This window comes from Naegleria fowleri (assembly GCF_008403515.1).
Source record: "Naegleria fowleri strain ATCC 30894 chromosome Unknown tig36, whole genome shotgun sequence".
NCBI lineage: Eukaryota > Heterolobosea > Eutetramitea > Acrasida > Naegleriidae > Naegleria > Naegleria fowleri.
The window spans coordinates 583,818-607,817 of record NW_025407968.1 but is presented as its reverse complement, the minus strand read 5'-3'; the positions used below and the strand labels follow the sequence as shown (position 1 = coordinate 607,817).

General features: G+C 37.0%; 15 protein-coding genes across 15 annotated transcripts; 6 read left to right on the top strand and 9 right to left on the bottom strand.

Moving 5' to 3' along the window:
- Window positions 1–194: 194 nt before the first annotated feature.
- On the bottom strand, window positions 195–1,993 carry FDP41_004262 (uncharacterized protein; the record flags this gene model as incomplete). Its single annotated transcript, XM_044707658.1, has 2 exons — window positions 195–871; window positions 922–1,993. The coding sequence occupies 2 exons, from the start codon at window positions 1,991–1,993 to the stop codon at window positions 195–197; spliced, it is 1,749 nt and encodes a 582-aa protein (XP_044561680.1).
- Window positions 1,994–2,396: 403 nt separating this feature from the next.
- FDP41_004261 (uncharacterized protein) lies at window positions 2,397–3,940 on the bottom strand (the record flags this gene model as incomplete). Its single annotated transcript, XM_044707657.1, has 2 exons — window positions 2,397–2,807; window positions 2,945–3,940. 2 exons carry the CDS (start codon window positions 3,938–3,940, stop codon window positions 2,397–2,399), a joined length of 1,407 nt encoding a protein of 468 aa, XP_044561679.1.
- A 1,034-nt stretch (window positions 3,941–4,974) lies between these two features.
- Window positions 4,975–6,045, bottom strand: FDP41_004260 (uncharacterized protein; the record flags this gene model as incomplete). The annotated part of the gene is made up of 2 exons (XM_044707656.1): window positions 4,975–5,228; window positions 5,439–6,045. 2 exons carry the CDS (start codon window positions 6,043–6,045, stop codon window positions 4,975–4,977), a joined length of 861 nt encoding a protein of 286 aa, XP_044561678.1.
- Window positions 6,046–6,899: 854 nt separating this feature from the next.
- FDP41_004259 (uncharacterized protein) lies at window positions 6,900–7,184 on the bottom strand (the record flags this gene model as incomplete). The annotated part of the gene is made up of 1 exon (XM_044707654.1): window positions 6,900–7,184. The coding sequence occupies one exon, from the start codon at window positions 7,182–7,184 to the stop codon at window positions 6,900–6,902; it is 285 nt and encodes a 94-aa protein (XP_044561677.1).
- A 1,098-nt stretch (window positions 7,185–8,282) lies between these two features.
- Window positions 8,283–8,993, top strand: FDP41_004258 (uncharacterized protein; the record flags this gene model as incomplete). The annotated part of the gene is made up of 1 exon (XM_044707653.1): window positions 8,283–8,993. One exon carries the CDS (start codon window positions 8,283–8,285, stop codon window positions 8,991–8,993), a length of 711 nt encoding a protein of 236 aa, XP_044561676.1.
- Window positions 8,994–9,175: 182 nt separating this feature from the next.
- FDP41_004257 (uncharacterized protein) lies at window positions 9,176–9,523 on the top strand (the record flags this gene model as incomplete). Its single annotated transcript, XM_044707652.1, has 1 exon — window positions 9,176–9,523. One exon carries the CDS (start codon window positions 9,176–9,178, stop codon window positions 9,521–9,523), a length of 348 nt encoding a protein of 115 aa, XP_044561675.1.
- A 754-nt stretch (window positions 9,524–10,277) lies between these two features.
- On the top strand, window positions 10,278–10,667 carry FDP41_004256 (uncharacterized protein; the record flags this gene model as incomplete). Its single annotated transcript, XM_044707651.1, has 1 exon — window positions 10,278–10,667. One exon carries the CDS (start codon window positions 10,278–10,280, stop codon window positions 10,665–10,667), a length of 390 nt encoding a protein of 129 aa, XP_044561674.1.
- Window positions 10,668–12,343: 1,676 nt separating this feature from the next.
- FDP41_004255 (uncharacterized protein) lies at window positions 12,344–12,958 on the top strand (the record flags this gene model as incomplete). Its single annotated transcript, XM_044707650.1, has 1 exon — window positions 12,344–12,958. The coding sequence occupies one exon, from the start codon at window positions 12,344–12,346 to the stop codon at window positions 12,956–12,958; it is 615 nt and encodes a 204-aa protein (XP_044561673.1).
- Window positions 12,959–13,211: 253 nt separating this feature from the next.
- Window positions 13,212–14,864, bottom strand: FDP41_004254 (uncharacterized protein; the record flags this gene model as incomplete). The annotated part of the gene is made up of 1 exon (XM_044707649.1): window positions 13,212–14,864. One exon carries the CDS (start codon window positions 14,862–14,864, stop codon window positions 13,212–13,214), a length of 1,653 nt encoding a protein of 550 aa, XP_044561672.1.
- Window positions 14,865–15,230: 366 nt separating this feature from the next.
- On the top strand, window positions 15,231–16,190 carry FDP41_004253 (uncharacterized protein; the record flags this gene model as incomplete). Its single annotated transcript, XM_044707648.1, has 1 exon — window positions 15,231–16,190. One exon carries the CDS (start codon window positions 15,231–15,233, stop codon window positions 16,188–16,190), a length of 960 nt encoding a protein of 319 aa, XP_044561671.1.
- A 53-nt stretch (window positions 16,191–16,243) lies between these two features.
- On the bottom strand, window positions 16,244–17,458 carry FDP41_004252 (uncharacterized protein; the record flags this gene model as incomplete). The annotated part of the gene is made up of 1 exon (XM_044707647.1): window positions 16,244–17,458. The coding sequence occupies one exon, from the start codon at window positions 17,456–17,458 to the stop codon at window positions 16,244–16,246; it is 1,215 nt and encodes a 404-aa protein (XP_044561670.1).
- A 586-nt stretch (window positions 17,459–18,044) lies between these two features.
- Window positions 18,045–19,541, top strand: FDP41_004251 (uncharacterized protein; the record flags this gene model as incomplete). The annotated part of the gene is made up of 1 exon (XM_044707646.1): window positions 18,045–19,541. One exon carries the CDS (start codon window positions 18,045–18,047, stop codon window positions 19,539–19,541), a length of 1,497 nt encoding a protein of 498 aa, XP_044561669.1.
- Window positions 19,542–19,709: 168 nt separating this feature from the next.
- On the bottom strand, window positions 19,710–21,567 carry FDP41_004250 (uncharacterized protein; the record flags this gene model as incomplete). Its single annotated transcript, XM_044707645.1, has 2 exons — window positions 19,710–20,488; window positions 20,535–21,567. The coding sequence occupies 2 exons, from the start codon at window positions 21,565–21,567 to the stop codon at window positions 19,710–19,712; spliced, it is 1,812 nt and encodes a 603-aa protein (XP_044561668.1).
- Window positions 21,568–21,968: 401 nt separating this feature from the next.
- On the bottom strand, window positions 21,969–23,424 carry FDP41_004249 (uncharacterized protein; the record flags this gene model as incomplete). Its single annotated transcript, XM_044707643.1, has 3 exons — window positions 21,969–22,729; window positions 22,803–22,927; window positions 22,991–23,424. 3 exons carry the CDS (start codon window positions 23,422–23,424, stop codon window positions 21,969–21,971), a joined length of 1,320 nt encoding a protein of 439 aa, XP_044561667.1.
- A 76-nt stretch (window positions 23,425–23,500) lies between these two features.
- On the bottom strand, window positions 23,501–23,998 carry FDP41_004248 (uncharacterized protein; the record flags this gene model as incomplete). The annotated part of the gene is made up of 1 exon (XM_044707642.1): window positions 23,501–23,998. The coding sequence occupies one exon, from the start codon at window positions 23,996–23,998 to the stop codon at window positions 23,501–23,503; it is 498 nt and encodes a 165-aa protein (XP_044561666.1).
- Between the last annotated feature and the right edge of the window lie 2 nt (window positions 23,999–24,000).

The following is a 24,000-nucleotide window of genomic DNA, read 5'->3' as shown; positions in this document are numbered from 1 at the left end:
TGATCAATTTGTTTGTCCAATGCTTGTGAGTTTTGATTCAGTTTAATAAAATGGATAAAGAATGCTTCTTAATACAGTCGTAAAGGTCAAACGAAGCCTGTCAGCACTCAATAATAAAGAAAAGGAATCAAGTCTTTACGAAATTAAGAGTGAAGGTGAACAAAGGTATGACCACTGATTGATGTAAAATAAACTTATTTAACTTTCAATTTGTATTTTGGAATTAAGGTTGTCATGTTCACTCCATTGCAAGATATTAATCTAATTCCTTTCAATTTCAATAACTTTTCGCAAAATTCCTCTAAAACCTTGTTAGGAAGTATTGAATACCAAATACCAAGTTTCTCCAAGTTTGGCAATGCCAACAAGTAATGTGAATTCTCTTCAATCAAACCCTCTATTGCCAACTGTTTAAGAGTTGTTATTTTTGAAACTGGCTCTGCCTGTTCAATGCAATTGCTATAAATTAATTCGAGAGATGTTAGATTTTTCAGCTCTGCTAATTTGAACAATGATTCTTTTGATAATTTGCTTCCAGTAATGTTCAGTTTTTCGAGATTGGATATTGTGGAAATTACATCAATAAATTTGTCTTCAATTCCACAATGTTTTAAAGAAAGACTTTTCAGTGTTTGATTATTCATCAAATATTCAAAACTCTCAAAAGGGATATGTTCTCCAAAAATCTTCAACACCCTTAGATTTTTCATATTATTGAAAGCACAAAATATTTTTGAAAAGGACGGAATAATTATAGGGCAGTTATTTTGCATATTGTTAATATGGATTTCTTTCAAATTACTCCAAGACATGATAGAATCTTCGAAATGTGTCATTGAAAATGCATTTCTTTCATAACGTTGCGTCAATTCTATGAAATACTAACTATTAATTGGATGTTATCTATTCCAAAATACATACCAAGATACAACACCTCAATATTTGGTGTATGTTGATGAACTATCGTTGAAAAATCACTAGCAGACCATACAAAAACCTTCAAATTCTTTCCTCCCTCTTCAAAAGCTTCTGCCATTGAGTCAGTGAAAGATGATTCTATTGGAGCCTCACAATACCATTTTGGAGAATAATAAATATCTGTTCTCCCTTTCAAAACAGACAGATTTGTAAAAGATCTTATGGCTAACTCAACTGTATCTAAGTCCAATTCACACTGAGATAGATCTAGTTCTTGAATTTTCTTACAATTACTCTCTCCCAGCAATGCAACAAAATTATATAACCTTTTACGAAAATCTGGTAGCTCAATATGATAAAGGTTCTCAGATAATGGGTTGGCATACATGTGAGGGTGATTGAACAAGTAGTTGACGCTCTCTTTTGAAAGTCTTACTTTCCTGTCACATGATGAAATTACAGGAATTCCAATCAGTGCAATATTTAAATCAAGATTTGAAATTTCATCATGATTAATATTCATGAATCTAAATAAGAATCGAGTAGACTTATCCACAGCAAACCTTCCATAGAATTTCCTGATGAATTGAGAATACTTAATCTTGGTTCCATCCTTACTCAACACCTTTGAGCAAATCTCCACCATAAAATCCAGTATGGTCAACACAACATCAGATGGCAGCTTCTTGGTGAGATTCTTATTTATGAGAGATGTGGCTATTTTTCTCGTTGCCACTGGAGATGATGGTTTTGAATTTCGTGTTGCATGTGAGAAGCCATTTGAATCTCTTGATGAAGAAGAGTTCACAACAACAGATTTTCTTGATGCTGTAGTACTGTCTGGATTACTACTTTTTCTGCACACAGAGGTCAGATTCTTTGTTTTGGGATTTAATGGAACCTTGATATCCGAGGAGGAGGAAGGTTTCATCATTAAGGAGCCACTTCTAGGATTGCAAAGTTTCGTAAGATTTGAGGCCGAAGCATATTTACCAACACTACTTGGTTTTGCAATAGTGGTTGGTGCCAATGATGATGACTTTGAGGGTGGTGATGATGACCTTTTTAGATTCATTTTTTTCCGGTTCCAAGTTCACGGCACCGAATGAAGATGTTTCATCCATACAAGCACACACCAAGTCTGGATAATAATGGTTGATCGATCCTTCTTCTGAAAATGATATGCACTTGAATTCAAGAGTGACCATTGTTTCGGTGAGATGGTTATTGTGTGATGATTCTGGGGGTTCTTAATGATCGAATGGTAATGAATGATGATGGACACTCGTTTAGTATGAACGAATACTGCTGTGGGAGGAGCCACCAATTACAGAATAAGGGATCTTGGGATTTTTGTGAGCGTATAATGGTAACGGTCGTTAAGCATTTTGCTTCATGGAACGCAATAGAGGGGGTTGGCGAAAAAGTGTAACTTTTGTCACCTCCCTGTGTAATACCATCCATACCTGTGACTATTCTCATAAATCCAAACACATGACTCTGATTGAAATATCACTTAATTTCGGGTTATCCACTTTCTCAGCAAGTTTTTTGATAAACAAGTGTAAATGATGTTGTCTTACTTGAAATGTTCGTCGATAGATAAATCCGTGCCAAGGACCTAAGCTAGCTTCTTCGTTGGAAAATTCTCTGTGGTGAACCCAGAGCTTGGAAAAGGGTTGATATTCCTCGTCGCCGGCGAGTGGAGTCAAAGGTTCAATAAATTTGTCGTAAACTTCGCCGAAAAGTATAAGGTCCTTTTGTGTGGTGACACAGGTACAAGTGGATCCACAACATGTGGATACCGCGGGTGACTTGAGAGGTATTTTGAAAAATTCATCAAGACATCCTGAATCACTCCTTACGCATTGTTGGAAATTATTGAGTCCCTTTGTTTTTTTGATAGGTTCAATAGTGTCATGCACAAATGGAGTGACATTTAGAGTCAATGAGTTTGTGTACATGTACCATATCCAATTAAGATGTTGCGACGAAAAATATGAAGAGAAAAACATGTGAAACATACCCTTACATAGACAGTTCCATTGTCAAGTAAGAGAGCAACATGTGCAAAACCCGTGTCCATCGCCACAATATTTCCTTCATTTTCAAAGCCTGTGGTTATGCGAGTCATTTCTTTTTCTGGACATGTTTCAAATCCATATCTAGATCCGTTATAACCCCACACATACAACCAATTATTTGCGAGAACAAACAAGAACAGCTTTCGGCAATAACATTTCATCAATTTGATGTCTGCTGGTTTTTCAGGAAATGCAATTCTGGTGATGCAGTCACTGTTGAAAGTTCCATCTTTTGTGATTAACTCAGAATGGCTCGTGTCGAGAGCTATAATATAATCATTCCAAACATCATTCACAAGAATTACAGGTGACATGATTCCACTATCAATGCACTTGGCATTACTGCGGAGAGGAATAATAAATGGGAAAAGAGTAACCTTTTCAATATCATACAAGTATAATTTTCCATCCATCATTTCAAACACAATACTATTGCTATTGTTACATATAATTTGTTTCATTTCTCGTGAATCATGAAAGGATGTCATGTACTTTTGTGATGAATAGCAGGATTTCTTGATTGAATTTGTCAAACTATTCTTTTGAACATCCTTATTAACACCATTAGTACTTGTTTCACTGGTACCACTATCATCGCCTAAATTTAATAATTTTTCGGTCATGTTTTGAAATAATTTCTCGAATGAAACTTGTTGAAAATTGGGAGTAGAATTGGATTGGTGAACTTGGAGGAAAAAATCATGTTCGTATCCATACAAAAACAAGAGACTGTACGTTGTTCGTTCTCCACCAGCACAAATATATGAAATATTTAAAGGTTCGTCCGATAATTCTTTATGGGGATGTATATGATCCATTGGAATCAACATGGATGATGGTCGATACTCGAGCTCTACAAAGCGATCTCCTGCGTCTTGATCGATCATGTTGGCCAATCCAGTCAGCTGCAATTCACCACAAAAGAGAAGTCGACTCATTTTTTGACTTTGATCGAGCGAAATGAAGAGAACAGAAATTGCGAAGAAAAGGCACGGAAGCCATTAGATCATTCGCATCACTTGTTACAATCTTTACAACATCATCTATGTGACGCAATCACCTTTAGAGAAAATCCATCAGTTGAGAAAACTAACGATCCACCAGTTGAGAAAGATGAGAATACATTATCAACATTGAATCAACCAACTCCATCAAAACAAGAAAAAGAATACAAGCCAAAGAACAAACCTCGCAAAACAAGAAGGACCACACAAGCTAAAAAACAATCATCCACCGACAAAGCCAAACCAAAAAGAAAAACAAAGCAAAAGAACAAACTTCACGATCATACTAATCATGGACAAAAAGGCAAGATACTATATTTGTATTATGATGATCAGTGCTATCAACAATTCGATAAGAAACGTGTAATGAATGTAAGAACAAGAAAGAAGCATCTCACCTTATATTGGATCCAAGACTGCTCTCCGCCCTTCAACATTATTAATTGTTGTGACTTAGAACTTTGAAGACAATGCTGGTAATCGATACATATCATTATTAACATATCATATCCATCAACACTATATATACCTATTCATGACCTTTTTACAATAATTGACGACTCAACCTTACAAACCAACGAAAACCATATGCATTAACAGACCAAACACTGCTTTATTTTTGCCTTCTGTTTGAATCATGGACTCAACCCATGTTAACAGTTGCTCAACACAAGCATGTAATCTGTTAATATTTGATATCCTGTTAAAAACATTCGACATTCAGAAGTAGTATCTAAACGAAAATGAAGTCCAATGTTGTTTTATGACAAGTATTGAGGCACCGAAGGGCCAATAAACAATATTTAATTTTTTGACTTTGATGATCATGTTTTCTCTGTTTGATGAAATACCATTACAATACTGTACACTTTGCAATAATTAAGGGGAATGACCTTGTGCACAACAAGTTTAATTAAAGTTTGGCTTTCGAGAACACGAGCAAAGACATGTATTCAAACAGAATTTATTTAAGCAGTCACGTTGAACAAAGCGTGAGCTTCAGCCAAAATTCTGCTGTGTGGGTGCTTGCTTCCACATTCACCTTCGCAGGCAGCAACCACGAATTCATAAGTACCAGGATTCCATACCACTTGGTTGTTTGGATCATCTTGAGCTTGAATTTGGACTTGAATTTGGAAGACACCAGCAGAGAAACCTTCAGCAACCAATTCTCCACCAGAAATGTCACCAGTGACTGGTCCGTTTACTTCGAAAGCAAGTTCTGTTGTTGAGTCCATCCATAATGGTGATTGGTGTGATTTCACACAATGATTGTGATCATCCCATGAATGTCATCCACATTTTTGTGAAAGAGAGAACAAAAAAGATGACGGCACGCACATATGTATCAAAGGCAATCATCATCATGACCATAGATCGTATCAAAGAGTATCGGTAAATTTGAATCAATATCATAGCTTCAATTACATACCACCAGTACCAGTTTGATTGTAAACTCTCAATTGAGAGACAGCAGTGAAAGTAGTTCCCTTTGGAGCAGATTGTGGGACAACACGGGTATTGAAGAATTGAGCACAGACTGGCAACTTGCAATCATGGACTGGGCACAATGCAACGAGTTGGCATCCGTAAATGGCATCCAAATCAGCCTCTTGAATGAGTTTAATGAACTCTTCAACTCCCAAATAATCGCAAATGAGGTTGCAAGCAGCAACGGTCAATGAACCAAAGTTCGACAAGTAGGAGCACAAAGCACCACATGAACCAATGACACCACCTTGCAAAATAATGTTCAACAATTGATTAATGGTTTGATCCAACAAATTGATACACATTGGGCACAAGGAGAAACCACCCTTTGGCTTTGGAACAGCAACACCTCCGTTAATTTGCTTGAAGGAGAAGTTCATCATCTTGTCAGTTAACTTCTCATCCTTCAAAATTCTATCACGAATATCTTGCTTTAATTGTTGGAAAGTGGTTGGAGCAGCATGGCGATTGTGGATGGCGTGGACATAGAATGGAGCAACATAGAGGACGCACATGAGAGCGACCAAAAGGATTTGAGAGACCTTCATGGTGGAATATTTTTTTTAAAACGGCTGGATCGTTTCGCTCAATCATCAAAGGCTCAATAGCGCATCTGTGGTGATCAAGTCTCGATGACTCTCTTGGCCCGCTCTTCAAGAATTGTATTGAGTGAATCGCTGGAGTGAACGACGCTTGAATGAAATGGAAGCCTAACGGCAACCCATGATGAACGGTGACTCGCTCATTTTCTCCAGCTGCTGGAATGACCTGTTGTTCGTTCGTTGTAAAACCTTGGCTCCGTCATCCAATGGCGGACTTGATGCTGAAACAATTCCATTGGACCACAAATTTGAGTTTTTTGTGAGATTTTGGACTTGCAACACTTCCTAATGTAGAAGTCACAATTCGATCAGGTGAAATTTTTTAGATGAAATTTAAATCACAACTAGTACGAGTCTCCTTGATTTCCTCAATATTTCAAATGACAATTGAGCAATAATATTAAAGATTGGTCATAGATCGTATCACGTGCTCGATTTGTCGGTTCGGCGACAGCGTTGAAAATGATTGATTATTTTTTATGAATTGGTGCTTAGAGGATGACAATCATGATCATGGGAGTAAGAAACCATGTACCAAGACTTGCCTTCTATATGTTTGGAAATATGCGGTGGCAATTTCTCGAGAGTAATAAGCCAATCATGTCGCACAGATACAGAAATTACAGGAAAAAAGACATCCGACAGCCCTTCATCAATTTGTTCTGAAAACAGGACTCTACGACGTGGTGCTTCATCATACATGAATAATACAATTCTCTCATTCTCTCAATATACATTGTCATCTCCAATATTAATATTAATAATATTTATATTTAATAAAAACCAATATTGTTTTAAAATTATTTTCTAAAATAGACAGGGTCTAAACATTCCATCATTTCAATAGAATTTCCTCTCACTACAACCGTTCCGAGAGGAATTTCTTGTTTTGTTGGTGCTGATGTTCCATCTTGTTGATTTGAAACCACCACTCCGACTTTATCCACAGCATTTTCCAACGTTAAATTCATAAATGGATCAAATCCGATTAACGTTCCTTCCACATGTCTCTTTCCATTCATCTTGATCGAAAGTCTTTTATTCATGTAGACTTTCAATTCTGGATACTGATTGCTTTGGACCATTTTTTTTGATGAAATTCCAAAAAACTTGAACGTGCTGCTTAAACTTTCAAAAATCCTAATTGCTTCAACATTTGGATTAACACAAAGGAAACATCAGGGAGAGTTGATATCTTATTATTCAATATTATTAAATAGTCAATATATTTTGGAATCCAATGTTTTAAGGTAAGAATCAAAATGTATAGAGGGCACATCTGTCATCCTTCCAAAACCGGGGTTCCAAACAGTTTGGCTTGAAAAACAAAAGGACAAGATGTCAAGGGTCACACAACTCATAGGAAAGGCCAACTTTTAAACTTCCTTTTTATTGTTGAAGAATAAGGAAGGTGATTGGATAAAACATCACATTAGTAGAGGCTTATCCATCATTAACAAATGCTAAGCCTAATTCTTTCGAAACACAGGATAACACAACATTCCACTCAGTCACTTTTGACTAAGGTTTGCCAAAAAACCATCTATCATTGTGCATTTGAAAAATACCGAACTTTGTTATGTGCCAAGTCACAAAATGGAAGAACATTTGTTTCATTATGTCGTCCTCTTCGGCGCTCTGTTAGATTCGATCGCATGGATTCTTCCTCCTTTGGATTTACTTTGGTCCCAAGCTTTAATATGAACCTTTCGTGCAAGTTCCTTCAAAGTGGCTCGATCTCTGCATGAACAAGAGTGTGAGTCTCCGAAAGGAAGAAATTCCTCAAAATTTCACTTTTTATGAAGAGAAACTTTTCAATCATTCTCTGAATCCGAGATCAAGATTCAGTTTGGGAAATTCCGCCCATTAATCACAATTCTCTTCGAAACTCTATCACTTTGAGCTGTTCCAAAGAACCCTCCAAACACATCTTGATTGGTCTCAACTAAACCTTAAATACAACTTTGTAATCTCTTAAAGAAATCCATTCAAAAAAGAAATACAACATCCATAACAACATCACCACCCTCACACCATTCGCTCAAGATCAATTACTTAACTTTCAACATGAAATCTTCAGCAACTGCTTTGAGAAGGTTCATTTCAAGAACATGTTTTTCAAACAAGGTCCAATCCTTCGCAATCACTTCATCCTCCTCTTCAAGAGGATGGGTGGAATTTCCATGTGCCCACGCAAATCCTTGCTCACCTCCAACATGGTTATGCCTCACATTTTCATCTTGGATGCAACAAGTTGTTCTTCAAATGCTCCTCTTCAACGACGTTATTATGGGGACATGTACAATTCTGCATCAGAAAAAGGTCTCTGTAAACTTCCTCCTCTTGAAGAAGGTGATTCCCGAATGACACTTGTTTTGGATTTGGATCAAACGTTGACCACTGTTGAAACATCAAACCGGATTGATTTTAAATCCATTGGAGTGGAGACTTTTGATATTTTAGATTCATATACTGTTGCCAAACGTCCTGGTGTGGATCAGTTTTTATTGGAAATGTTAAAGTACTTTGAAATTGTTTTACTCACCAGCAGTGTACAATATTATGCTGACAGTATTTTGAATCAATTACCTGATGTTTTCAGTCATCGATTGTATCGTCATCACATTTATGACAGCAAGAACGTTTCAGAATTGAACAGAGATTTAAACAAGGTTGTCTTCATGGATGACTCTGAATACTATTTGAAGGACAATCCTTTCAACATGATGTGTGTGAAGGAGTTTATGGCAAAGTCGGTCGATTGTGCAAAGGATAAAGAATTGGAAGAAATGGCAGTGGTTTTGAAGAGAATTGTAGAAAAGGGATCTGTCTTTGAGGAGGTCGGGGTCCGCCTTCTTCAAAAGGAATGGGCTTATGCCGGAAGTATTGAATGAAATGTATGAAAAATATAAAGATGGATATGCCTACTGGGAGGCCGTAGAGGAGGAAAAGCTCCATAATAATAATGATGATGAACCCGACAACTAGATCACACTAAAACAGCAATTCGTCTGTTGGTTCTATTTTTGGGTTAAATTTATTTATTTATTGAAATTTAAATTAAAAAAAAACTAAAATGTCCCAACCGAATTCGTATCACCAAGATTCGCTGTCGTTGGATTGTCAAGAAATTTTACCGAGATTATTTCTCGGAAGCGAAGATGCTGCTTATTCCGATGTCGATATTCTTCTCAATGATCCGTATCGAATTTCTCACATTTGTGTGTGTGGGTTTGGTCTATCCCGAAAGTATGAACAGCACTTTAAATATTTCCAAATCAAGGCGGTGGATTTACCTATTTATAATATTACACAAGATGTGTTGAAATGTGTGGAGTTTATTGATGAAGCATTAAATCAAAATGAGAATAATCATGCTCTCTGGCTTAATTCCCTTTCCGTTATCTTTGCATTCAAATTTTAATCAACAAATACTTGTCACAAATAAGAATTAAAAAAGCAATAGGAACTAAATATTTACTGAGTTATGGAGATGGGTTGTTTTAGTTCATTGATTTGAAGTAGACCTATTTACGGTCTGCATCCTTTAATGATGAAGACCATCGTTGAGAGAGTGGTGCTGCTTTTACAACCTATAGCAAGATTTAATTCGGTCCTCTTTGTGTTTTCAGCATCGCCATGAATCACATCTTTCCCAATTTTGTCAATTCATCATGACGAGCGAAACGAAGCTTCACATCCAGCAAGATGGCTTGGTCGAAAGAGGTCTTTGATCTTGTGAATCCTTCCTTCCACCAAGTTTTTCTATTACTTTTAGAATCATTTGTACCTTAATTTCGAAAGGCTCTTCGCATTCAAGTGTGACAAGCGACACATCCTCAAAGAACAACTCGTTCATCTTCATTTCACACGATGCAATCACCCAATACACCTTCTGTATTCGATTCAGTAAAACTATCTTTGACTCAGTGGATTCCAATCATGTCTTGATAATCAATTTACTGTTTGTCAAGGAACAATTGTCAACTGGCCTTTAAATAAAATAATTGTGGCGAATTAAGTGATATAAATATTCGGTTCTTTCCATCTATGTCTCAGAATTATAAAACAAAATAGAGACCATTTAATAATTATCAGAAGCAGACACTTCTTAAAAACAATTCTTTAAATTTTCTCTATACTTGTCATTAAACAACACTATTCTTCCTGATTCAAACATGCAACAGGCGAGCGCAAGAACGGAGGATGAACAAGTGCCAATAAGTTCTTCTGATATTTTAAATGCTTGGTTTGCTCTTGTTGATGTTGCTTTGGCTGATGTGAAAACAGAACTTGGTTTAACGTGGAGTATTTTCAACCCTTCTCCTCACAATGGAGGGTGTAGTTTTGACTCGACCAATCCTTCTGTTGTTTCTGTTAAAAAAAACTCAAATCATCATCAACAGTCATTCTTCGAATTTCAACCAGAATCCAAACAAAGAAAACAAAAGAAGTCCTTGTCACCCTTGACCTTTGTGAATTATTTCAACTCTTCACAAGATTTCATTCAACCATCACTCTATGAAAGAGAACATCCTAATCCAAAACTCTTTTTTCTCAACCTGTAGCACAACATGATTCAGGAAGGCAAAAGCGAATCCTTTGAATGTTAAACTCAGATAAGACATACCAAATAGATCGTACATCATCCATCTCATTGATGATTCGAGGTTTCGAGCAACTGTCATGTCCATCACTAATTCATCATGGCAGACTATAGAACAAAACAATTCTTTAAATTTTCTTCATGAGGTGGAACAGGTTCCTAAGAAAAGAACAAGCTCTCCTCATATTAAATAAAGCATTAAGGATTCGTTTTACCTCCAATAAACACCTCTCATGGACACGTCATTTAGAAGGCTCTTGATGCTTCAACCTTGTATGCCAACCCTTAGACAGAAGATTTTCAAGCGCATGATTCAAGCAAGGCAATATTTGCCTTCTCTCGAATGCGTGCATTCTGTTTTGACCATCGTTGTTCAACTTTTAGCATCAATTGCGACAAAAAGTAGCAGATGATTATCATTTCAGAACCAGTCTGTTAACCAGAGATATTCTCCGAGGTCAATAGTATCCAAGAAAAGAAGCAAGGACCGACTTCAACGGATCATCTGATTATATTCCAACCGAATGTTTTTCATAATTTTGAATCTGCTCAGCAACTTTATAGAAATCGGATTTTGAGCCAAAATGCAAAATGTTGTTCCATTCAACGATTGTAGATCAACTGTTTTGTGTTTGTTTGGAAACTTTTATCACAATCCTTAAATAAGGTCTATTTCTCTAAACTCATTGTTTTTTAGAATATAGACTTTCCACGTCTCATATATTCCACGACTTTCGCACTTGTTGGCACAATCACTCAAATTTGGAAATTTTTTATTTATTTAATCAAGAAAAATGCATCCTCTCACGAGTGTGTGGTCTTTCGCTCGAATCTGAGTACCTCGAAAGAAAGGAAATCAACCACCTTTGTTGCTTGAAGGATATATGGAAAGGTAACGATGAAGAGCAGCTATTCACGCGAAAATCGGTTATTTTCGTGAAAATCTTCTCTCCGACGGTTGCCCTCTTTACATCTTGTTGTACTGTTGGAAGACAAAAAGACTTAAAAAAAGACGAAAGGTGTGTCTTGTTATTGACCTCCGAAGACGGTTGTTCTCTGGTTTCAGTTCATAACACAGCCATTCAGTGAAGAGCTCTTCGTCTATTGGTCTCATTTCTTGGTTGTTGAAACTCTTCAAAAGTGAAGATATAGTTTATCACCATCGCCAACTCTTTGAAAGGCTCTTTATTGGCAACTTTTATTAGCAATTTTGAATTTTTCCTTCTTAACAACGACGAGATTGCACGCTGAACATCTTCAAGGTTGAACCTTTCTTTGCTTCCAAATATTGAAAATGTCAAGTGACAAGAAGGGAATCCATAAAGATTCGACTGGTTTGAACACGTCGTCATCTCGTCCCAATCATCCGAAAAGTCGATACAGAGTTCGATTTGGAAACAATGTTTTTGAAGAAATCATGATGGAATATTCGAAACAGGAAGAAAAGGAAATACGTTTTGTAAATTCCAATGCTGAGGAATTTCAATAATGCTAGATGGCCGTGCGTGTACGTGTTCCAGATCATTCGAGAGAGAATTCCTGGAACGGGAATTGGGAATGAACTTGAAGCACGTCAAACGCCATCAAAATTAAGGCATTAAAAAGGGAATTAAAAAAAATTGCAACAACATCATCATCATGGGTTTTTTATCAGGTTCCGAAGCCTTTTTTGCTGATCATCAAGTTGATCGGCCAAACACTTTCAAAATTTATAATCCAAAAATGCATTACTATTTTCGGAGAGTTGATGATGAGGTTGTATTGTGCAATTTGGTGTCTCGTCACTTATTTACGTCGTCATATGACCACCTGTTTGACGTGACTAAAGACAAACTGGAATTATCAAATAATGATCAAACAAATAATTATTCGGATGATGTCGACACTCTATTTGAACTCATCAATAGAAATTTAACATTTCTTCAAGAATTTATTCCAACCATTTCCCTGGCAGGAAATAACAAACAAAGCGTCAATAATTTCATCGATTCATGTAATCAAAGATTTAAACATTCTACTCCTCAATATGTCATGTTGACAGTTGCCATTTGGTATAAGAATGAAATGGCAGGATTAGTAGGCATTCAAAATTTTAATGCGGCAAATTTTAATTGTGAAGTTGGATATTGGATTGGTCAAGAATTTCAATCGAAAGGAATTGCCATTCGAGCAGTGAGACAATTTTGTAGAGATCAATTGTTTTGTTCACAAAATTATTTTCAAAGTCGATGCCGAGAATGTGAGGAGTTGTAAATTGTGTGAAAAATTGCAATGTACTAAGGAAGGCTATCTGAGACAACATGAATTCTATCACAATCAATTTCATGACGTCATTTGTTATTCATTATTGAGGAATGAAATTGAATAATTCGAGATGCAATTAAATGGATGGGCATGCAGAAGAGGAGAACATTTAGTGAAATCAAACCCCGAAAATGAGAAGAGGTTTTTTCCACCTACCCAATAGTCACACGTGTTCAAGTTAGATATATTTTTATTCAACAGGTTACTCATTCTCTTCCTCAGCTTCACCCTCTTCTTCACCCTCTCCATCATCGTCGGCATCTTCCCAAGAACCTTCATCACCCTCACTGGCTGCTGGAATTTCAGTTTCACAGGTCAGTAAGAAATCATAGACATCACCCGGAGCATGATGAGTCAAAAATTTCACAAAGGTTTGAACACCCTCATCACGTAAAACAATGGAGATTGTGTTTGGTTCAGGTAAAATTGCTAACAATTCCTCTTCCTCGTCCATATAGGTGACACCACCTCCATACTCAAAGTCCCAGTTGTCTGGACACAATCGAATCAAAACATCTAGACGGACCTCATTGGTTGGTGTGTTTTGTACGAGAGCATAATCACCATTTCGGAACTTTCTTGCTTGTAAATTGATATTCTTAATTGGCAACGATGTGACTTCACTAATGTATGAGGTGAAGATTTCGGAAGAGACAAACTCATAGAACTTGGCCAACAAGGAATTATTGTCGAGATTATCCTTTTTCAATCTCAAAAAGTGTCTTCTATTCGCAGGAATAGTCAACTCAAAATGTTGATCATTTTGTAATGTCTTAATTTCCTCGTAGAGTTTGTTGAATTTTTCCTCATTCAAAAACTTTCTGAGCTCAATAGATGACTCCTCGCAAAATTGCTTATTAATTGCCTCTCTAATATTTTGCTGTAAATATGGCTCGGAAAACCAGTAACCTAAATCCATATGTGCTGGTTTAGAGTCGAGATCAGCTACCTTAGTTGGGGCGTCATATTTCAATGGAGCAATATCTTCAATGGTATAATCTGGTCTTTCGACAAGAGTGTCACTATAGAGCCATCCAGTGATAGCAATACGATCATCCTCAAGATCCACACTTCTCAATACTTCACGAACTCTGTGGTAAGAAACAGTGGAAACCTCAAAGAAGGAAATTGAATTGAAAGAAGGCAGAATGGAGGCACCAATACTCACTGGCTGATCCATCTGGTTCGGATCACAATTATAGAGATCCAAATGTCCTCCATCAGCCTCCGTCCAATCCTCTGGAACCAAATATATAATGTAGGCAATTCTTCTCTTTTCCAATTCGTCATCGTGGCACAACAAGTGATGGGTATCTCTGTAACACGACACAAACATATCAATGGTTGGGTTCAAGACAATTCCACGTTCCTTCAAAGAACAAACATCCTCGAGCCATTCTCTAAAACTTGGACTATAGAGAACATCTCTCAATTTACGAATATGCTCATTCTGTTCAACAATTGCATTCTTTTGAAGATCTTTTGTCTGAAGGAAGTGATACAAGTCGTTGTCCTTTTCCCAATATTTAAGGGAGAATGTTTCTTGTTTTACATCTTTCATAAATTCGACATCATTGAAAAAGTTCTTCAAGTGCAAATGAGGAAATGGCTTATTCTCTTTGAAGGCTTGCTTACACTTTTGAACTCCTTCTGGAGAGCTGTAATCAGGATTCAAATGATCAATAATGTTGAGTTTTTCCAAATATTCTTGATGAGCCTTTTCCTCCTCGGGTGTTCTTTTTTGAGGTGATGATGATGCAGTTGTAGTTTTCTTTTGCTTGTTTTTCATTTCTTCTTCTTGTTCGGAGTTATGGATAGACTCACCTTCGGAAGCTGCTGAAAGCTTTCTTTTCATGAATGAACAAATGATCTAAATGTGCGAGTGTGGTGTGTGTGTAGTTAAAAGTCAGAAGTACACACTGAGTATGCGTGAAAATTCAATCCAATAATAATAATCAATCCAATGATGATTGCACAAGAGATTTCCAATCGCCCCAACGATGACTCTTGCAAATGTTTTGTGAATTTTTTTCAACAAAAATTATGAAATCCATGAAAAATTAATTCCTCAATTCATCCGTTAATCAAGACAATGATTCATCACGAAACTCATTCCTCGACGTGGAAAGATCTTTTTGAGAAAGGTTAGGAGTGGTTGCAGGTTGCATTTGAAAGAACGAGAATCCTATTTTTCCCAATCAAATCATAACAAACAAAAAAAATGACGAAAAAGGCTATGGCTGATGCTTCGTCTCGGATCTTTACCAACTCGATGCAAGAGCTCCTTCAAAGGACGTACGGAAATTGTAGCAAATTACTGCAGCTACATATGGGACATCCACAAACAAAGCTTCCTCTATTAATGAATGAAGTTCAACGATTTAATGCCGGCATGAAAGAATTTCATAGTAGATTTCAGCATCAAACACAAACAATGCCTTTGGAGAAACAATTATATCCGAAATTGAGTTTTTTGAAATTATCAGTGTTTGGATATCAATTGGGTTTTTATACCACGGAGACGATGAAATTGGCATGTTTAAATCCACCAAAAAAAGAAAGAACATCTTTTGTGGCTGGAATTCCTATTCATCAATCCATATTATTACAAAATCAACTCGTAAACATGTTTTTCATGATACAAAATTTCTACAAGTTTGAGTTGCTAGGTCAACATCCGGAAGAGTATGAAGAAATTTTGCAATTTTACAAGAATATCACATCCCAAATTGATCCACTTTTTGAAAATACACTACTTTCAAGCTTTTGTGTAGGAGTGAATGTATTTGATTTATTGTTCCGATATTCAGAGACGTTATATGCGGAAGGAATATATTCAGACTCTGAAAAAAGCATTCGAAGATGTATCGAAGAGTCTGCAAATGCATCAGAAAAATGTTATAAAACACATCAACAAGTTTGGAGATTTAAAGTCATGGAAAGCATGTGTTTGTATCGGTTAGGTCAACTTCATGCAAGAAAAATTGGAGAACTTGACAAGTTGTCTAAGGAACTCTTACAAGATAATCCTGCTCTCAAATATTGGTTCGATACTGCAAAAAAGTGCATGCCACAAGAAACACTTGATGAAATTTCAAATTCTGATCCCTCCGTAATACCTGGCTATCATCAACTATTGTATATGGAATTGAAAAAGGGACTAGATAAACTTGTCTCATAATGATTTAAAGCTAATTTTCATCCGTCCTGTTTTTAACATTTTAGTTTCCATTTCTAGTACTTTGACTTCTTGCTGGGCTGCTGACGTCCATAATGCAAGCTATTATTGCCATTTCTGCCTTGATCTTGATTATTGTTGTACGATCGATTGGTGTTTTTTCTGGCATCATTCATCTTGACAACCTTCCTACTTCTCAAATCTGCTTGCTTGATAGGTTCTGGAATTTTATCGAGACAACACATGGTCACAATCTCAATGGCCGTTTTCAACGACACACAATGACCAATACTCACATACACAGGCTCATGATACTCATCTGAAGTCAATAAAATCGCTCCCAAATCTTTTCCAAATTTTCCCGTGAGATAGACATAGTCTCCTTTTCGTTCCAATTCATTTTCCTCCAATTCCTGAACTTGTTCTTCCGTAATGCCATCCACATAGAGCATCTTTTTTGCAACTCCAATGGTTGGAACGTTAGCCAGTACACCCAAATGACATGCAGATCCAAATCCACGTTGATGCAAAATGCCATTTCCATCCACTAAAATTACTTGAGGGAAAATGTGTGGATTGGAGCGTTTCAACTCGTCGAGAAGTTTCACAAAGTGAGGCACTTCTCGAAATGCTAAAAATCCAGCCAAGTATGGAACACTCATGGTCACATGATGATAATTTTCATAAATGACTTTCAGATCTGGAAATGATAAAACCACCAATGATGCCACTGCTCGATTAGGATCTATTTTATCAAAACTAATATCCACACCTCCAATATATTTAAGCGTGGATGAAATATGAGAAGGATCAAACGTTACTTGATCGTACAATTTCAATTGTTTTTTTAAATTTAATTGGTCGATTTTCCATTGTTGCTTGAGAGCTGACAGAGGCATCACGGAGGATGATGACAACGTGGAAATGTTATTGATGACATGATTAATATTTCCATTATTAATATTTTGATAAATATTTCCATTATTATTATTAGCAATATTTTGATGATTCTTTTGATGATGATTCATCGGCATGTCATTTCCATGGCTGCTTTGCTTGTTCGGACTGACATGATGATGATTACCAACAGAAGAAGCAGTAATTTGTGATGCTTTCAAAGTGTGAGAAGTGAATTTCTGTTGAGTTGTTGTTGTTGCTGATTGTTGTTGCTGCGAAACAAAAGTAAATTTGGATTTGATTGATGATACGGATGATGGTAAAGCAACAAATGTTGGTTGCCCACGAAGTAAATCTGCCCACGAAGTCGACATTTTTTTTCACACGAGTTCATGCAAATAGGTCTGATGATGAATATGTTTCTTAGTAAACTTTCCCCATTCTTCTTCAGTGAAATTATCTTTTGGATTGTGTTTTAGAGTCCATTAAATATACTCTTCAAATACACGTGCTTTCTTGATCCAGTTTTTCTCTCTTTTGGAATACATTTTGGAAGCGTAATTGGTTTGACACATCATGAACAAGTGTGTGAAAATATGTGGGCCGAGCAGAATCAGGAGCCAGATCTCACATGAATTGTGTTGTTGAAACTACTTGCTTTTGGATAGATCATAATAAAAACCATTCAAGACGTCAGTTTGTGATTGTTTCAAACCACGACCTGATATATTCTTGCTACCGGTGTCATTATACCATCAGTTGTTGTGTTTTGTGTGTGGACTCACCAACAAACCCAAACAACTCTAAAAGAAGTCATGATGTTACATTACCTCATCAATAAGGTGAACAAATCAGCAACAAGAAGAACAAATTCAGCACATTTCGAAATGACCATTTTGTTCCTTCGTTTCATGATCTCGACTGCCAACTGTCATCCATTAAAATATTTTGTATTTAAAAATGCTTCGACAACAACAATTCTCACATCTACCTTCTCTTCTCTCTTCCTACAATGATCTATTCGGAGAACCTTCCAAACAACAACAACATCAAGAAAACATTCCACTCGTCTCTCCTCCTGAATTGGTCAAAACATTTCACACCGAAATTAGTTCTCAAGAATTAACTCAAAAAGAATTAATTTTGGAACAATTGGTGAAGAGTCGATCGACAACGTCCGGAATAGACGAGTCCATGATACATCCATCATCCTGTCGACAGTTGCTTTCGCAAGAGGATGACAATGAAGAATTGTCGCCTTCTGATCATCATCCTTACGAAAAATTGTCAATTGAAGAGGAAAGTGCACATGATGAGAAACATCACTCCGAAATGATTCAACAATTCAAAAATGATGACAATGACGGTCCATTCGATTCGAAACATCACCACCTTTACTCACAAGAGTTTAAAAGTGTCATGAATTATTCATCACGAATTGCAGAAATGACAAAACAAATGAAATTGTCGTTACTAAAAGATAGAAAAAGAGTGACACACAATTTTGATGGCATTCGAAAAGATCTAGAGAAGATGAATTTTACAATGCTTGGACATTTAATACCGTTCAATATTGTGCATGAATATATTTTGTCATTCTTAACTTTGAGAGAAATCAATGCCTCAATTTGTAGATTAAGCAAATCGTGGGAATTAGCTGCTGCTTTTTATCCTTTGAATCAATTAGAGAACATTGATTGGATCAAGAAGCGATTTTATTCATCCTTCAAAGATGTGACCGACAATGTGGAAATGGGTCATGAACATAGCAATGTGAAATTTACCTATTTCATTGTGACTGAAAAACAAAATATTCCGCAATTAGGAAACAAAGCTTCCTTCTCAAAACATAATGTCACAACAACAAGTGCTAGAATGATTTGGTTTTTGATTTCTCGATCCTTCTCATCATTTGCTGATTCTCTCGAAAAACGCCACCCAAGTATGAAATCATTTCTCAAAGATAAGATTATTGAATTTTGTTTACTGATTTCCAAAGCGCAAGAAACCATTATCGAGTTGAATCAATACAAACACATTCACTTGATCATTCAGCGTCTTTCTCATTCAGACAAACTTTCAAGGTTGCAACAAGGAGAAGATTTTGCTTTGAATTTTGTGATGAAAGGAGACAATGACGACCATATGAATGCATTTTGTTCCCTCATGTCCATGAGGCTTGAAGGTTTTCCTAATCAAGTTTCGCTTTTCCTTCAACATGATGAAGACTATTCCGATGAGGATGAAGAAGAGCACGACGAAGACATATCCGAAGAAGAAGAAGAAGCAAGTAGTGAGGAGGAGGACGACGACGACGACGACGACAATGGTGAGGCTTCTTATGAAGCTTTTGCCTTCCAACATCAACCCGTGTACAATGCAGATCGCTTGTTCGATGAATTGGAAGGCAATCAGATAGACAGCGCTGACTACGAAGAGAATGAAGAAGAACAATGAAAAGGTTTTTTTTCATTTCAATCCAATCGATATATATGTAGAATTGAGAAAAAAATTTGAACATTAAATAATAACTGATTTAAAGTATTATAGTCTCGACCCCCATAAGTTTATCAAAATGTTTGATTTCACAAGGTTAAGATTAATTCAATTTCATAAATATTTATCTTAATAATACAAAAATGGAATCATCCAAACCATCATCATCATGCTCATGAACACCATTCTCATCATCCATCCATTATGATCATAATGGAACGACCATGATGCCAAGTTCGCTCTCTTTTGTGAAATGCTTGCCTTTGGACTTGATCCCGTAACCACAACCACCTTCGTTTGACAGTTCGATCTTGTAAAACCAGATTGACAAGAACATTGATTAAGGGAAGTGCATGAACCTCTCGAACTGCAGACAGTGGCATTGGTGGCTAAAACTCCAAAACAGGATGCAATTTGACAGGCATTTCCGTAATAACCAGAATCACACTGACACCAATCGGTGGATATGCAGACACCCTTTCCAGAACAGACATTTTGATTGGAGGCTGCTAATCCGAAACAGGTCACAGTGGTGGTATTTTGTTGATAAATGTCAGATGGCATGGCATTTCCAAGAATTTCCCAAATATAGGAAGTCAATGTCACTGTATTCACTCCATTCAATTGCTTTCCCATAGAACAAAATCCTCTCGTCGTATTGGCACACATTTCCTTTTTGATTCGATCTTCATTTGGCCATGGCCACAAACTATTTGTCGTCATAGTTTCCACATTGACATCTCCAACACGAGCTCCATCCCATCCATATTTAGTCATGACATTGGCACCAATATCCATCTTGCTGTATCCAACTCCTTTCAGAAATGAATTGGCCTCCACTCGAGTCGGATATTTTAAGGCAGGAGGAGAACTCTTGGTCGGATCGGTGGTGGTAATTCCCACAGTGCCTGTCGTTTGTTCGAAATTTGCAGATCAAGAACCAAAAACATTCACATAGGAAGGTGTGAATTTCATACAAGATATTGGATGCCTTTCGTCCAACATTGATTCCAGTATCGTGAGCGTTGACAGCCACACAGTTTTTCAAAATGAAAGTTGGATCTAGAATGTCATCTGGCTCTAAATAGAAACCTGTATCTGGAGCATTGATGGACATGCAACCCAACCACTTATTTCTTCCATTGTACCAAATGGGCAATGGTGTGTGTTGAGCTGCAGCAAAATCTGAATAAGGAGCATCATTGGGTGCAAGAATTCGATCCACAACGATCATGTTTTCAATGAGATTGTCATGCGAATCGTATACTGTGAATCCAACATTTGGATTTCCATCGCCTTGACATTCTGGTTGGCCACATCCATCTCCTCGAACCACCACTCTTCGCCAAACATTGTAATTCGCTCTGTAATTTCCAGAAATGATTCTTCGTTGAGATCCCCAAATCCAACAATCTTCAATCAAATTGAATTGATTATCCATATCATGATCGTTGGTTCCAATCCAAAACGAACCGTGAAATTCACAATTTTTCACAGTACAATAATTGCAATTATAAATCTCAGAATCTCCTTCAAAGGTAATGCCACTGACAGTAATGTTCGAATCCTTACGGAATGATCTTCCAATAAACAATTCACCTTGAATCAAGACTTTACCTGGATTTAGAGCTCGAATGCGTGTCGGTGAAGTGGTGGGTGATAGACCAGAAGGTGGTTGACCTGAATTGGTTCCTTGCCAACTCATGTAACCTGTTCCAACTGCCTCTGAATAAGTTCCATCCATTAAGATTAATTCATCTCCTCCTTTCATGGTGGAGAAGGCTTTGGAAAAGGTTTTGAAGGGAGTGGAGCTTGATTGTCCATTATTCGAGTCTTGACCTGAGGGTGAAATGTAATACGAGGTGAATGAAGAAGAAACGCCCCGAGTGAAGAATACTACGAGAAGGGATTGAACCACCAATAGGAATAAAAGGAGTTGTTGAACTCTTGAGAGTGAATTGGCCACACGATTGGTGAAGCGAGACATGAGTTCAATACGAGTATACACGGATTTGAGATTGGGGTTTGTTTTTTATGAGTGAGTGAGTGTATGATGTGAACAAGAGGAGGATGGTTGCAACTGATTTCAGATGAAGGTTGGCGTGATCTTGAAGGATTGTACGGTTGCTTGTCGTAGGTGAGAGTTACCGTTTATGAAGGCTCGGTTCGTTCAAGTTATATCACGACGTGTGAAAGGTCAAAGTTTTCATTTTCTTGAAGTGACGAGTTTGACAATCATCAATCATTTACATGAATTCTTTGGCAACATCATGATCAGAATACATCTTCAATTTATTTCAATCAATGAAAATTTGTCACAAAAGTTGTTGTAAAAATGTTGCGATTTCAAACATTGAAACAACGCGAAGAAGACGAATAGAAGTTTCCTCAATCAGTGTCGTTTACGAACACCAATTTCACAGCAACCACTTGATCTTCACTCTTTTTAAACAAACATGCATACGATGAAATGATTCCATATGGCACTGGAATGCTGTTTGGATAGTTTTGTTGCTCCATCACCTTACTCACATATTCCTGCCATTCCGAGTAAGAACTGAATTTGAAAAAAAGATCAATAGCAGATCGATTTTGCTTCTTCTCGAGCTCTAAAACGGATGCATCATTGAAATACTTTTGATCATAAATTCCTGCCATAGCCACATCAACTCCAACACCAAGCTTCATGACATACCATCCACCTTCCAATTCCTTTTTGTGAAATTTACTCATTTCAGTTTCTTCAGAGTAATCGTTTTGAAAAGTGCTCTCATTTTCATCAGAGCTATCATCTTCCATTTCGTTGTGTTCGTCGTCGAATTCATTTTCTTGAGAGCTATCATTTTGATAAGTGCCCTCAGGAATGATCCAAATTTTAGGATCTTGTAACAAGTACTTGTGATCGCTATGCACTGCAAGTAATTGAGCGACATAATCTGTACTGTCATTAATTTTCGAGTCACACCCATATTGAGCCCATTTCCACAAACCAGGTTTAACATTTTCAATAATTACTCCACCACTTTCGGAGAAGGGATCACAAACACGAATTCGGGTACTCTCCACCTGGAATAATTGTTCAAGAGCAAGTTTTTCAAAGTGCTTGAGTTGTTGTTGTGATTGAGATACCAATAATGAAGGATTGTCATCTTTTGAGCTTTTTTGGTTTGAAGATTTGGGTGAGAGAATTCCAATAAATCTCTTCATCTCTCATTTTGTTACGCTCTTCAATCAAATCCTTCAAATTGATACTTGCGTATGAGAAACATCCACGAGTAATACTTGCAACAAGCTCTACATAAGAGTCACTAATGGCATCACCTAACTTGTCTTTAAATTCTTTACATCTATGTTCAATAAAGAAGTATATTCCACAATTGTATTGAAGTAGTCTTTTTCAAAAAACTTACCCTATTCCTGCAATAATTTCCATGTCATTGTATCGATTCTCCACACACTGATAAGCAATAGATATTCTTTTTTGTGATTCGCTCGAGAGTGTTGAAGGATCAACAATTTCTAAACTCTTGGAATTCTGCACTCGAGGTTCATAACAAGAGAATTCCAAATCCTTCAACAGAGACTCCTCATTGAATATATCACTGACAAGCTTGAATTCCAATCCCATTAAATCTTGCAAAGAGAGAACCTTTTCAAACAAGTGCTCTGATTGGTTGTTAAATTGGGCCACACATTGTGATTGCTCGCACCAGAAAAGTTCGCCAAACTGGTGGTTATTGATGACACCAATCTTTCCTTTTGCCTTAGAGAAGGGCTCATTATTTCCGAGCACTTGAGGTATAAAACACGGCGTCTTGATTCGTTCGAAGCAAAAGTCCAACATTGCCAATTATTGTCACCTTCTCGAAATCAGCATTCTCACTTCTTCAAGAGTCAACAATGATGACACACAATCATCATCACCATTGTGTCTTTTTTTCAATCTGGGGAAGAATATAGGTACCAGAAGAGGGCATGAAGAGAGCTCTTCCATTCACAAATCCCACAGCATCATTATTCGAATTGTGTGTATAGTGTTGAATGGACTTGCTCATGTCTTCCTTCAAATTCCAGTTGGTGATGATGGCTTCTTCATTGCAGGTATAGCCTTCTTGGATCGAGTATCCAACATGACACAAGGCTCTCATTCCTCTTCCTGGTCCAGAAGAATTTTCATTGTTCTTCTTCGTTGTAATAATAGAATTGCAATAATTTCTCAACCAGTCCGATTCCCACACTCGAAAGACTTCTCTACGTTGAATATCATTCAAATTGGAAATTTCATAAATGGAGAAGATCTTGCAGGTGGTTGTTGCAGTATCTTCAGATTCCAAGGTTCCTTCCACAAACACAAATGTCTGATGAAAAGGTTGAATTTTCGGTTGGGAGGCGTAATGCAAGTGGTGTTTGGATGACATGA